The 13,314-nt window shown below is 41.7% G+C and overlaps 1 protein-coding gene across 9 annotated transcripts in view; it reads right to left on the bottom strand.

Moving 5' to 3' along the window:
• Positions 1-12,513, bottom strand: part of SENP6 (SUMO specific peptidase 6) — a 115,789-nt gene extending 103,276 nt beyond the window's left edge. For 2 of the 9 annotated variants that reach the window (XM_030928621.1, XM_030928617.1), the window contains exon 1: positions 11,434-11,499. Coding sequence is in view for 4 of the 9 variants with exons in the window: in XM_010372234.1 (XP_010370536.1) it covers positions 11,434-11,485 (52 nt within the window). In the remaining 5 variants the exon portion in view is untranslated. Of the gene's footprint in view, positions 1-11,433 lie in introns of all 9 variants that reach the window. The other 7 variants (XM_010372235.2, XM_030928619.1, XM_010372234.1 and 4 more) reach the window with 6 other exon arrangements.
• Between the last annotated feature and the right edge of the window lie 801 nt (positions 12,514-13,314).

The raw sequence follows: 13,314 nt of genomic DNA, 5'->3' as shown, positions 1-13,314 counted from the left end.
TTAAATGAGCAGCATGTCTGAAATTTACTTTCAAAGGGCTAAAAAAAAAAACAAAACTCTAGTGCTTTCATTTTCATTATCATTTAGTGTTACACAGTATAAATATAATCGCTTATGTATATATCCCCCATTTGTGGAAATTTAGGTTACATTCACCTTCTTACTGTTACACACATTGCTACTATGAACATTTTAGTATGTCTCATATTGCTATTAAGAACTTTTTTTTTTTAAGTTTGTTTCCTTGTGCATGTGTGTTTCTCCAGGGCAGAGGTCATCAGTCTTTTTCTGTAAAGGGCCAGATAGTAAATATCTTACACTGTGTAGTCCATACAGTCTCTGTCAGTTACTCAACCTTGCCATTTCAATGAGAAGGCTGGGATAATGCAAATAGGTATTGGTATGTTGCAATAAAACTTTATTTAAGGGCAATGACATTTGAATTTCATGTAATTTGCATGTGTCATGAAACATTCTTCTTTTGACTTTTTCCCTCCAGTCATTAAAAATATAAAAGCCATTCTGAGCTCATGAGCCTCTTAAAAACAGAATGCTGGCCAAATTTGGCTGGGTCATAGTTTTCTTTTTTTTTTTTTTTAAGATAGAATCTCGCTCTGTCACCCAGACTGGAGTGCAGGGCACAATCTTGGCTCACCACAACCTCTACGTCCTGGGTTCAAGTGACTCTCGTGCCTCGGTCTCCCAAGTAGCTGGGATTACAGGCATGTGCCATGATGCCCAGCTGATCTTTGTATTTTTAGTAGCGAGGGGGGTCTCACCATGTTGCCCAGGCTGGTTTTGAACTCCTGGCCTCAAGTGACCTGCCCACTTTGGCCTCCCAAAGTGCTAGGATTACAGACGTGAGCCACCATGCCCGGACTGGGGCATAGTTTTCTGATACCTGACCTAGGGTATCCCTTAGCAATGGAATGATTTAGTCCTCAGGGATGTGCAATTTCAAGTTCAATAGGTATTGCCAAATTGACCTCCAAAGTGGTTTCAGTAGCCGTTTTTAAGTTTTCCTGTTTCTATGCATCATCTCCCACTGTAGTGATGTTTTAATTTCTGATAGTCTCATAGGGTTATCAGACAGCTTACACCTATAATCCTAGCGTTTTGGGTGGCTAAGGCAAGAGGATTGCTTGAGGCCAGAAGTTGAGACCAGCTTAAGCAGCACAGTGACACTCTGTCTCTATAAAAATAAAAAAATCAGCTGGCTGTGGTGGCACATGCCTGTAGTGCCAGCTACTCAAGAGACTGAGGCAGGAGGATCCCTTGAGCCCAGGAGTTTGAGACTGCAGTGAGCCATAAGTGTACCACAATTATGAATATGAGAAAAACTCATAAGAAAAATGTAACTTAGAAATATAAATGCAGCAAAAGGAAATATAAATATAAATATAAATGTGAAAGTTAGGAAAGCAATTTTATGTGGCTTTGTAGGCTACAGCCCAAGTCGTTCTCAAGAACTATCAAGATTTTTCAAAGCCTTGAGTCACCATGTTACAAGTCTTGAGTACCCTGCTGTAGAGGCCATCTAAAGAGGTCTTTAGACTGCAGACATGGAACTTCCCAACCAAACCACACAAGCCACCACCAAATCATCCCTGCAGATGCTACATGAAGAAGAAAAACCACCTAGTTAAGCCTTTCTCAAGTCCCTGATCTTCAAAACCTGTATCTTAGGGTACAGAAGACAAACCAATAGATCACTACTATTTTCAAGATAAAGTCTTAAAATATTATATTTCTGGATGTCATATTAAATTAGACCCCTCTGTGAGCTACCAAAACCAAAATATTCTTTCCCTTAGGACCCCAGCTTCACTAGGCTATCTATTTCTATGTACCTTTCAGCAGGATGCTAGCATAGTCAGTTCAGTTCATTAGTCAGGCAGTAGTTTAGTGCTACAGGTGTTGCCAGAAACTCCTTAGCTTTCTATGGAATGAAAAAGTCTAGCAATGATACCTATTCCAAAGTGGTGCAGTTGGTGCTACCTTTACACAGAATACACAATCTCTTAAAAATACACTTATCTCAAGCTGAAGCACACAAACTTAGAAGCCAGAAATTAAACTGAGAAATGACTGCATGAGATAAGTAGTTCCAAATGTTTCTTATGCTCTAAAGTGAGAGGATCATCAAAGTGTCAGGGAATTCAGAATTCTGTGAGACAGACCAATGAAATTTGAGGAACACTTTAACTCTCAAAGTGAAAATACATAATTCAAGAAGATGGACAGTTTCATAAAAAGCTTACATTAACAGAGACTCAAGAAACAAGTGAAGTCTGTAAATGGTGAAAGCAAAGGAGACTGAGGAGCTGATATCCAAACTTGTGAAGGAGAAGCTGATAAACAGCCTCAGACTTATTTGCTATTATGATTTACTAAATCATTCTTTGGTATCTCCTGTGGTTAAAAAATGAAAACCAACTTGGGCTGAAAGCAGAAGATCAAATGCCAAAATGTTTGGAATCCCACTTCATTCAAATAGTGACCGCTGGGGTTATGAAGAAAGAGAAGTTATTGGTTTCCACAGAAGTAGAGCGAGCAGGGGTCATGGCAGTTAAGAAGTAGTACCTTCATCTTGTCTCCAGAATTTAGTGCTAGATAAGTAGGAGGTTATGAGGGTACAAAGTTTGTAGATTTTTGAATATATGAAACAACACGGTTACTAAACAGTTTAAATTCTCCAAGCCTAGGAGAATTTCTAGTTCCTCATTGTCCACTCTTTATCAAAAATGAAAAGTGAATTTACCATCTTTTGGATGCCAGCACTTTGTAATTTTTTTCTCCCATTCTGTTTCAAAGACTGTAATGCAGTGAATTTGGGAGGGGAAAAAACATCTTCAAAAAGTATAAAATGTGTTTGAAATAGCAAGTCCTCTCTCACCCCACCCCCAAACAAAACAAACAAAAACAACCTCCAAAGGCAAGATCAGAACATAGCTGTTGTCATACTACTCCAGGCTAGTTTCAGATGGCTTCAAAGTAGCTGTTGTTAAACTAGGACAAGGCAGACTGTCCAAACATCCCAGTGTGCCTGGTACTATCCCAATTTTAGCACTGAAAGCCCCATATACTCTGAAGATGATAGGTCCTAAGTTTTGCCAATGGATGCAGAAGATTCTGGGAAGCACAAAATCCAAAGGTAGACAAAAAAATTAGGGGCCAAAAGCAACCCAGTTTTTAGTGTCAAACGGATATGACACAGATTATCTATCACTTTCTGTAACTGTAGCCATTGTTTTATTACCTGATGATGGCAACCATCATTTGCAGTTCACAATAATGGATTATCCATTGTTGCATCATCCTAAGTAATATGACTTAGGTATGCAATTTAAGTGTACTGTAACTGTGAGCATTAACAGTCTGTGACTTAGTGGATTAACTGGCACTTTGTATCAAGATACTGTTTTATTTTTAATATCGTGAATAGTATGACCATTTCTAAGAGCTTAAGTAATGAAAATGACAGTATGACCCAGGCATCACTAAATGAAAGAAAAAACAAAAGGAAAGAAAAGTTTCTAACATTCTTCCTCTTTTGTCCATACTTATGCTTGCCTAGTTTCAGAAATTCCTGAATCCATTCCCAATCAACCAAAAATTAAACTAAGGCCAGGTGGCTCACACTTCTAATCCCAGCACTTTGGGAGGCTGAAGTGAGTGGATCAGTTGAGGTCAGGAGTTTGAGACCAGCCTGGACAACATGGAGAAACCCCATCTCTACAAAAAATAGAAAAATTAGTCAGGTGTGGTGGTGCGTGCCTGTAATCCCAGTTACCAGGGAGGCTGAGGAAGGAGAATCGCTTGAATCTGGAAGGAAGGCGGAGGTTGCAGTGAGCTGAGATGGTGCCACCACACTCCAGCCTGGGCAACGGAGCCAACACTCCGTCTCAAAAAACAAAACAAAACAAAACAAAACACTAAACTAATGAAAGTTTCTGTTGCTATTTATATCTTTGAAATAAATTACTAATTAAGTTGCCAATTTTGTTTTGTCTTTCTTTAGCTTCCCAAACTGTCCAAAAGTTGGATTTTCGGTTTCTTAAGAATTGTCATTTAAAATACTATATGACTGCTGAAAAATACTATGGCTGTTGAAAGAATGGGGAAAAAATACCAGGTAGGTATGGGAGACAAAAGATGGCTGTATAGATTAAGATAGCTGCAAATAATTTGTCATTCTTCCCACTGAAGGGTGGAATCTACTCCCTCTCTCCTTCAATCAGGGCCGGCTCTGTGTTCTTTTGGCTAATACAATATGGAAGAAGTAACACTGTAAATTTCCAAAGCTGGGCCGCAAGAGATTTGTGGCTTTCCGTTTTTGCCTTCTTAAAAGTGCTGCTTCATCAATAAAACTTCTCCATAATAACTTATTATTTTTCCTTCTCTTGTTCGGTTGCCCCTTCCTTTAGGGGGAGGTACAGGAAAAAGAGATAAGAGTAAGAACAGGGAAGCAAAGTGATGAGGAAGAGGAGAGAGAGGAAGGAAATGCTGAAGAAAGCTGAAGCTATTAAGTCGGTCCCAGGCTACAGTCTGACTTCCCCAATAACTTAAGCTGTGCCACACAACCCTTCTATACCTCAAGTTCCTCAAATATTCAACATACTTTTCTAATAGCAACAGGAATACTCAACTTATGAAAGTCTAGCCATACAAAGTATGTAATTTCATTCTCTTTCCTCTCTCATTACAACACTGGTCAAAATCAGTTACTATCTAGAAAAAGGTAGTCAGTGAGCCGGGCGCGGTGGCTCAAGCCTGTAATCCCAGCACTTTGGGAGGCCGAGATGGGCGGATCACGAGGTCAGGAGATCAAGACCATCCTGGCTAACACGGTGAAACCCCGTCTCTACTAAAAAATACAAAAACCTAGCCGGGCGTGGTGGCGGGCGCCTGTAGTCCCAGCTACTCGGAGGCTGAGGCAGGAGAATGGCGTGAACCCGGGAGGCGGAGCTTGCAGTGAGCTGAGATCCGGCCACTGCACTCCAGCCTGGGCGACAGAGCGAGACTCCTCAAAAAAAAAAAAAAAAAAAAAAAAAAAAAGAAAAAGGTAGTCAGTGAAAGAAAAACAAGGCAAACTAAAATTCAAGTAGAAGAGAAAACAAGCAAGGAAAGGAAGCTGTTTTTCTTTTCTCTATCTGCTAATAAAATAAATAATATCAAGTTACACGGAGTGCTTATTATATGCCTGGAATTGCTGTAAGTAATATATATTACCTCAATCCTTATGGCAATCTTAAGGTAACCACAATTATTATTTTTTAATGACAATTATTATCTTTGTTTTACAGCTGAGAAAACACAGAAAGGTTAAGTAATCTATCCAAGATCACACAGCTAACAAGTAGTAGAGCCAGATGTTGAACCTCAGCATTCTGACTTTTGAATTCATATTCTCAATGCTTTTCTACTGAAAAATCACTTTCTTTTCTCCCTCCTCTCTTTCCCCCCTCCTTTCCTCTTCTTTCTTCCTCCCTCCCTCTCTTTTTTTCTTTCTTTCTTCTCAGCTCTGTACCCAGCCTGAAGTGCAGTGTCATGAACTGCAGGCCTCAACCTCCTGGGCTCGAGCAACAAGCAATATTCCCACCTCAGCCTCCTAAATTGCTGGGACTTCGGGTGCATTCTGTGACATCTGGCTAATTTTTGTATTTTTTGTAGAGGTGGGGCCTCGCTATGTTGCCCAGGCTGGTCTTGAACTCCTGGGCTCCAGCAATCCTCCTGTCTTGGCCTCCCAAAGTGTTATCTCAGGATAACAGGTATGACCCACTGCACTTTGCCTGAAAATCACTTTCATTCCAAGTGAGGTTCCACTTTACTATTTCAAGTACATGAACTCACATGATAAACAATTTATTTATCACTTTAACTGGGATGAAATCAGGAAATAAACATACTTAAGTAAGGAGTAAATAAGGAATGACACCATGATGTAGTTTCCAAAAGTAATGCAATCAAAATAAAAAGAGGTGTATTCCCCTAAGCAGGCAGAAACTAAAAACCCTGTTCATATTCCATAGAATGCCAATTGTTTGGGAGAAACTGTGCTCTAGTTTAACAGACAGTGTGAGGTCTTTAGGTCTCCAGTAAAACTGGCAAATTGACTGGGTTCTGCACTGAGTTTATGTATAACATAAAAGACTGGCTAAAGGGAAATGGAAAACACTTTTCATTTGGAGACAGAAACATTTTTGTTGGTATCTGTAGAAAACAACATTGCATGCAATAGTTTAGCATCAGTCTTTTCAATCTAGTAGAGAAAGTCCATAAAGGAAGACAGGCTGAAATGAATAGGAAAACAAACTAAAGTAGTAATATATGCACATTAGAAAGGAAAGGCAGAAAAAAGTTACTTCAGGAAAAACAGGAGAAAATATAGGAGAAGGAATTCACTTGGTTAAAAAAAAAAAAGGAAAAGAAAACCAGATATGAACAAGTGCAATACAAAAATGAAGAAATGAGAGAGTAAGTAGACTTGTTAGAGCCCCCAGAGTGAAAAAAAGAGGAGGTAGAATATCAAAAGAAAGTTTATAAGACAAGCTAGCTACCATCAATCACCTTTGTCCTATGTTCCAATCATCTCCTAACAGGGTAATCTTTTACCCCTCTCTGAAGCATTCTCCATGTAGCAGCTAATGACTTTTTTTGGGGGGTGGCAGGGTCTCGCTCTGTTTCCCAGGTGGGAATGCAGGGGTACGATCATGGCTCACTGCAGCCTCACCCTCCTGGGTTCAAGAATCCTCCCACATCATTTTTTAATTTTTTTGTACAGACATGGACTCACTATGTTGCTCAGGCTGGTCTCAAACTCCTGGGCTCAAGCAATCCTCTCACCTCGGCCTCCCAAAATGCTGGGATTATAGGCATGAGCCACTATGCCCGGCTGTTGACCTTGTTTGAAACAAATGATGTCACCTCCAGTATCATCTTGCACCGCTCTCCTGACACCATATTGTCCTCCCTTAAGTTCCCCAAACATGCCATGCTCCCCTATTTTATTCCCTCTGCCTAGAAAGCACTGCCTCCCCACCTTCTGTTTTCTAATACCCACTTCAAACCACCCTGATTAGATCCAATTCTCATGATTTCAAGTTAAGTGTCCCTTATCTGAAATGCTTGAAACTAGAAGAAATGTTTCAGATTTCAGATTTTTTTTTCTCCAGATTTTGGAATATTTGCAAATTATATTATCCCAACTGAGCATCCCAAATCCAAAAATCTGAATTGATTCAATGAGCATTTCTTAGGAGGGTCATGTTGGCATTCAAAAAGTTTCAAATTCTGGAGCATTTTGGATATCTAAATTTGGGATGTCCAACTTGTATAAACAACCCACCATTGCTGTACTTGTCAGTTGTAATTTTACATTTAAGAGCATTATTATTTTATTATTTTTTACTTTCCACACTAGACTGAACACTCTATGAAAAAAACACGGTTTCTTCTCTCTCACTGTTATGCCTCTCAGTGCAGTGCCATTGTCTACAACACAGCAGGTGTTCAATAAATATCTGTTGACTGAATAAATGAATACAGGGGAGCAACCCGCCAAAACTGTCTATCATAAGTGGAAAAGGGGTATGATCAACAGTTAGTGAAGAGAAGTGAAAGGAACAAGTCAAAGAGGGGAGAGGAGAGTAAAAAAATTTAACATGTGACTTAATGAAATCCATACAATTTTAGTGTGTTTTTGCATGAATAAAATAAAGAATGCAGCCAGTACGTCTCCTTTTCCCTAGAGAAGCTATAAAAAGAAATGGAATTAGAATCTCAGTAGTTATAAAGATATAAAACATACTTTAGAGCAAAAATGTCACATAGGCATCTCAAATTTAATATGACCAGTGTTGTTAATTTCCTTCTCATTCTTCTATCAGTCTACTCCATCTCAGTAAACGGCAGCACCACCAATATCTCAAGCTAAACAAAACCTTTTGATTCCTCTTATTCTGATACTCAATGTACAATTCATCAAGTCCTGAAGCTCTACATCCAAAGATATCCTCAACCTATCAACTTCTCTTTCCCAATCTCCATTGACATCATGCTAATTGAAGACCTGACCACTTCTATCTTGACTACTACAATATTATGCTAATTTATTGCCTTGCTTTTAATCTTGTCCCTTTTAAATTCATTCCAGAGAGCAGCCAAAGTGATTTTTTAAAAAAGATAAACCATATCATTACACCCCCTCGCCCCAAACTCTTCAATGGCTTCCCGCTACTGAGAAAGATATAAAAATTATTCATGATCCTGCATGAAACATCGCCTGTCTCTCATATCACTCTCTCCTTTGCTTTCTACATTTCAGCCTTTTTGCTTATCAAATGGTACCATATATTACCTCTGAATCTTTACATGTATCCCCTCTGCCATATTCTGAAGTGTCTCTTAGTTAAGGTGTTTACTTAAGTGTAACCTCATCAGGGATGCCTTTCCTGACTTCAATGCTATGTAAAATGGCTTCCCCATCACTGCTGTTTATGTCTTCCAGTGTTCATCACACTGTTTATCATCTGGTTTATTTCATTAACAACAAACATGTTTCAGGTGCAAGAAATATGATGATGAAAAGATAAAGTCATTACTTTTTCACAGTTTATTACAGAGATATGCTTTCACAGAACCTAAGATAGAAGACTAAATAAAGGCAGAGTCCTCGACTCTCGTATGCACTGTTGTATTCACCGTGGTACACTGCCTGGTAGAGTAGGATGCTGTAAATGTGATGAGTGAATGAAAACCTAGTTTAGTTTTTCAAGGAGTCGACTGGAAAGTAAAGAAAGTGTAATATGTAGATGTCTTAATATTAAATCCTAGGAGCCTATGTATGGGGAAATATTTTGAACATTTATAAACCTGATAATGCAGAATATATGGCAAATTATGGTGGAATATTTTATTTTTATTATTATTATTATTATTACTATTATTTGAGACGTAGTTTCACTTGTTGCCCAGGCTGGAGTGCCAATGGTGAGATCTTGGCTCACTGCAACCTCCAGCTCTCGGGTTCAGGCGATTCTCCTGCCTCAGTCTTCTGAGTAGCTAGGATTACAGGCGGGCGCCACCACGCCAGGCTAATTTCTGTTTTTTTAGTAGAGACGGGGTTTCACCATGTCGGCAAGGCTGGTGTCAAACTCCTGACCTCAGGTGATACGTCCACCTCGGCCTCCCAAAGTGTTGGGATTAGAGGCGTGAGCCACCACGCCTGGCTAAAATATTTTATTATTATTAAAAGTGTAAGACACCAAAAGAATCATGGGAAATTAAGCAGAAAACATAAGTAGTATTAAATACAATTCGTTTATTTGGAAAGATTCAATATAGTATACGAAAATGTATTATGAGGAACTAAAATTGCTCCTTTCCCTTACGCTTTTTTTTTTTTGGAGACAGAATCTCGCTCTGTTGCCCTGGCTGGAGTGCAGTGGCGCGATTACTGAAACCTCTGCCTCCCGTTTTCAAACGATTCTCCTGCCTCAGCCTCCACAGTAGCTGGGACTACAGGCGCACGCCAACCATGCACGGCTAACTTTTGTATTTTCAGTAGAGAGGGGTTTCGCATGTTGGCCAGGCTGGTCACCAATTCCTGGCCTCAAGTGATCCGCCTGCCTCGGCCTCCCAAAGTGCCGTGTGTGATTAAAGGCGTGCGCCACCGCGCTCAGAACCCTTATGCTTATGCTCTACAGAAGTTACCATTTGCTTGCTTTATGAAAATGCTTAAGACATGGTGAAACTCGAATTTATCACACCTGTACACTCAAAGACCTTTAGATTAAACTAAAAGCAGTAGTTTGAAACTCACATTAACTCTACATCTGTGGCTTTATTTGTACTTTTTTTAATCCTCCCTATGTTCATCCAATTAGAATTTTAACTCAATCAGGCCTACAGAAGCTGGAAATCTAGGATAGCACAAAAGTATAATCATCTGCATACTGAAGATAATAAGCACGAGTAAGCCATCTTTTGTTTCCAATTTCAAAACAAAAACAACACACATAGCACTACCTGTAACACAAGCTGCACCCTCTCAGCCTCTTGACAGGTACCCATTCTGCAAACTGGAATGGAGGTAATACCAAACGAACTCAGAAAAACTCAGAAGCTTTTCTTACTCTTACTAGGAAATCTCCTGTAAAGTTCTCATCACTTTCAGATAAAGCCTGGCTTGTACGGTAAGATTTTTTTTTCACTTCACTATACTCAAGTAAGATGAATTAAGAAAAATTACCTCTATTATTCACTATTCTTTCACTAGACTAATATTGAGTACCTATGGTGTTCCAGGCACTGTTCGAGGTGCTGTTAACAAAACAGTACCAAGGCATTCCCATTCCTCAACAATCTCCTATAGAACCTATTTAGGGGTTTTCTTAATTTTAAGTTAAATCGTACTTTCTTGATTCAGTAATGTTTCCGAAACATACTAAAAAAAGTTATTTTTGAAGTAAAGCTTATGACATATTGCAATGAAAATCTTTGCAAAATTATCCAAAGAGTAGTTAATTCTTTTTAACAAAACGAGTCTGTGAGCAGCAGAGACTCATTTTGATAAACATATTTATAAACTCAATCACCAGTGTAAACACTGAACCCATAGTCAAATTAAGTAATATAGACACTTCTTGGTCTACAATTACAATAACATTTAGCTCTATTTTGGGGGTCCTTATATATTCATAGGCCAAAAAATCAATACTGCTCCCCATTACCACCTTCCCCAACAAAAAGGTACAGCTTTTGAGACTGGCTTAGTCTACTTACAGCAAACGTTTAACTCTCCCTCACGAGTGAATAAAACACTCAAATTGTGTCAATGAGCTTTAGTTACGGCCCCAAAATTGACACTGTAAACCTTACTCTTTCTCCAGATAAATTATTTTATATAATGTTTTTATAAAAACACATTCCGAAAGAATATCAGACAAGGCCAGGCCTAATCGGAAGGCTGGCTGCAAAAGCAAGCCTGAAACTCTGAGAAACAGACGAGAGGGAATAAAACACACCTCAATGAAACTAACTGTCCCCTCCCTACTTAGATTGGTCCCCAATTGCACCCAACCTTAGCAATTTGAAACTTTTCATGAACACCAAACAAGATGTGAATGCTGGCTGCTCTCATCCTTAGGCCACCACGCCAAAAATTTTTTTAATGTCAACGACTTCAGCGCGCACTCTCAAAGGACGCCCACCAACTCTGGCTCGCGGCTCAATCCACCCGCGCCCCCTGGGCCGAACCGGCTCGCAAACCAAGCGCGCTCGCAGCACACTCCCTCTCCGTCATCGCTCATCCCTCGTACTTCACCGCCCCCCAAACCCACCCAGCGCAGATAACTGAATATCCGGGGTTCTGGGGGCCACGTTTTCCAGTATATCCTCTTTTCTCCCCGTCAAGGGCAGAAATAGACGTACCTTCCAGAAAAGTAATCTCCCCGGCGCTGCTGCCGCTCTTGCCGGCCGCCATCTTCCTCCTCCCACGCCGCCTCCTTCTTAATCCATGGCCCACACCGCCGCCGTGCTCGCCGGGATGAGGGGCCGCGCCGGAGGAGGGTAGACGCCGCAGGGTTGCGGGCCTCGGGCTCAGCCGTCAGGCGGGCGGCGCTCCCAGGTTCAGATGGGCCTACACAAAAGCAGGCCAGGCGCGCCCGGGCCTGTCCGCGGGCTGGCGGGCAGCGAGGCCCGCGGCCCGAGCTTCTCAGGCCCCTCCGGGGGAACGCGAGCGGCGACGACGACGACGGCGCTTCCCGGGCCCGGTTCCTCTCGGCCCACGACTCCCCATCCACCGCCCACCCAGGCTGCCTGAGAAACTTCCCCCAGCCGTGGGTTCCCAAGAAAGGAGAATGAAGGCGAGCACACAAACACGCCTCCCTTCGTCCCAGGCCGTAAAATGGCCGCACCGCCGCGCCGGAGCGGCGAGGTCTCCGCGACCGTCAGGCGCCTCCAGGCCCCCAACTCGTTCTGCAGCCGCCGCCGCTACGGTCGTCCGCCCACCCCGCCCAGGCGTGAATGCATCAGCGGAGGCCTTTGCGACTGTCCATGTGGACAGGGGTGGGTCTCCTCTGCCACCGCCTCGCGTCGGTCGCCACAGCAGCTCCAGTCGCCGCCGCTGCCGCTCCTCCCCCACGGGCGCTGGAGCTGCCGCCTGGCTCCCGCCCCCGCCCCGACGCCGCCGCCCCCAGCGCGGCTCCCCCTCAGCAGCGCGGACTCGGCTCGCCGGCAGAGCTGGCTGCCGCGCCGCACCGAGACCTGACTTGTGGGCGCCCGCCGCCCGGGCTTTCGGCAGGGTCGGCCTTTCACGGCGCGGGTTCGGCCTAGACACGTTACATCCAAAATCCCCACAGCCCGGGGCCCCATGGCAGACCTGGCGTGTGCGCTTCTGCGCCAGGCCGGTGATGGGTTTTTCCTCTGGCACCACAGATGCCTAAGAAATGTGAAAATGTCATTTCTTGAGGAGGCCTTAGAATTTACAGCTACCTGAAGAGAAAAGGTAGTGAGGTACTGGAATCACATGTTTGGTAAATGATTCGTGGTCTACATTTATTTTTCAAGAAGTTTTCAAAATAACTTAGGGAAGATCGTACCAGTCAGCTTTAAATGGCAGTTTTTTTTTTTTTAAAGAAGTCGCTTGTCATTTACGTGCCTGAGACTTGAAAAAACCGTACCCTACCTTACAAGTGAGGCTTTTTTTTTTTTCTCTTTTTTTTTTTTTCTTCTTTTTTGTCTGGAGGGCTCAGAAGAAGACAGGAAAATGTTGGAAAGAGGCTTTTTTTTTAACTTCTTTTCCTTTAAAAATTTTTTCATATTAAAAAACTACATTCTCATTCAAGGAAATACGGAAAGCACAGAAAACGATTATACTGTTTTCACGACTGAAACTCAACTCCTTTAGGTTTGTAGTCCTCTGATAGCATTTTTCTTGTCTTTCAGTATCGTTCTTTAAAAAAACAAAAATGAGGAAAAATCTATGCTAAATGTCAATGAAAAGTCAACAGCAATTAAAATGACGCAGAAAACCGGTATGATTAAGTGCAGTCTTTGGGGGAATGGACTGTTCTAATTCAGTTGTCCTATTAACGAAGGCCTATGCAGAAAGGCTTATTGTTTTAAACGTCCTTTAAAATCTTTTTCCTAATGCGAACCAATAATCTTTCCTGATTGGCAAAAGTAGTGTAATGAATATAATTTATTTTTGTTGCCTGAGGTTATTGCATGATCCTGTTGTGATGTTCTATGACATCGTCTGTGCTAATGACAGCATAATACTGAGATGTGTAGGTAATAGGCAAATGTGGG

This window comes from Rhinopithecus roxellana, chromosome 4 (assembly GCF_007565055.1).
Source record: "Rhinopithecus roxellana isolate Shanxi Qingling chromosome 4, ASM756505v1, whole genome shotgun sequence".
Classification (NCBI taxonomy): Eukaryota; Metazoa; Chordata; class Mammalia; order Primates; family Cercopithecidae; genus Rhinopithecus; species Rhinopithecus roxellana.
The sequence above is the reverse complement of the archived record's forward strand: the minus strand, read 5'-3'. Positions and strand labels throughout refer to the sequence as shown.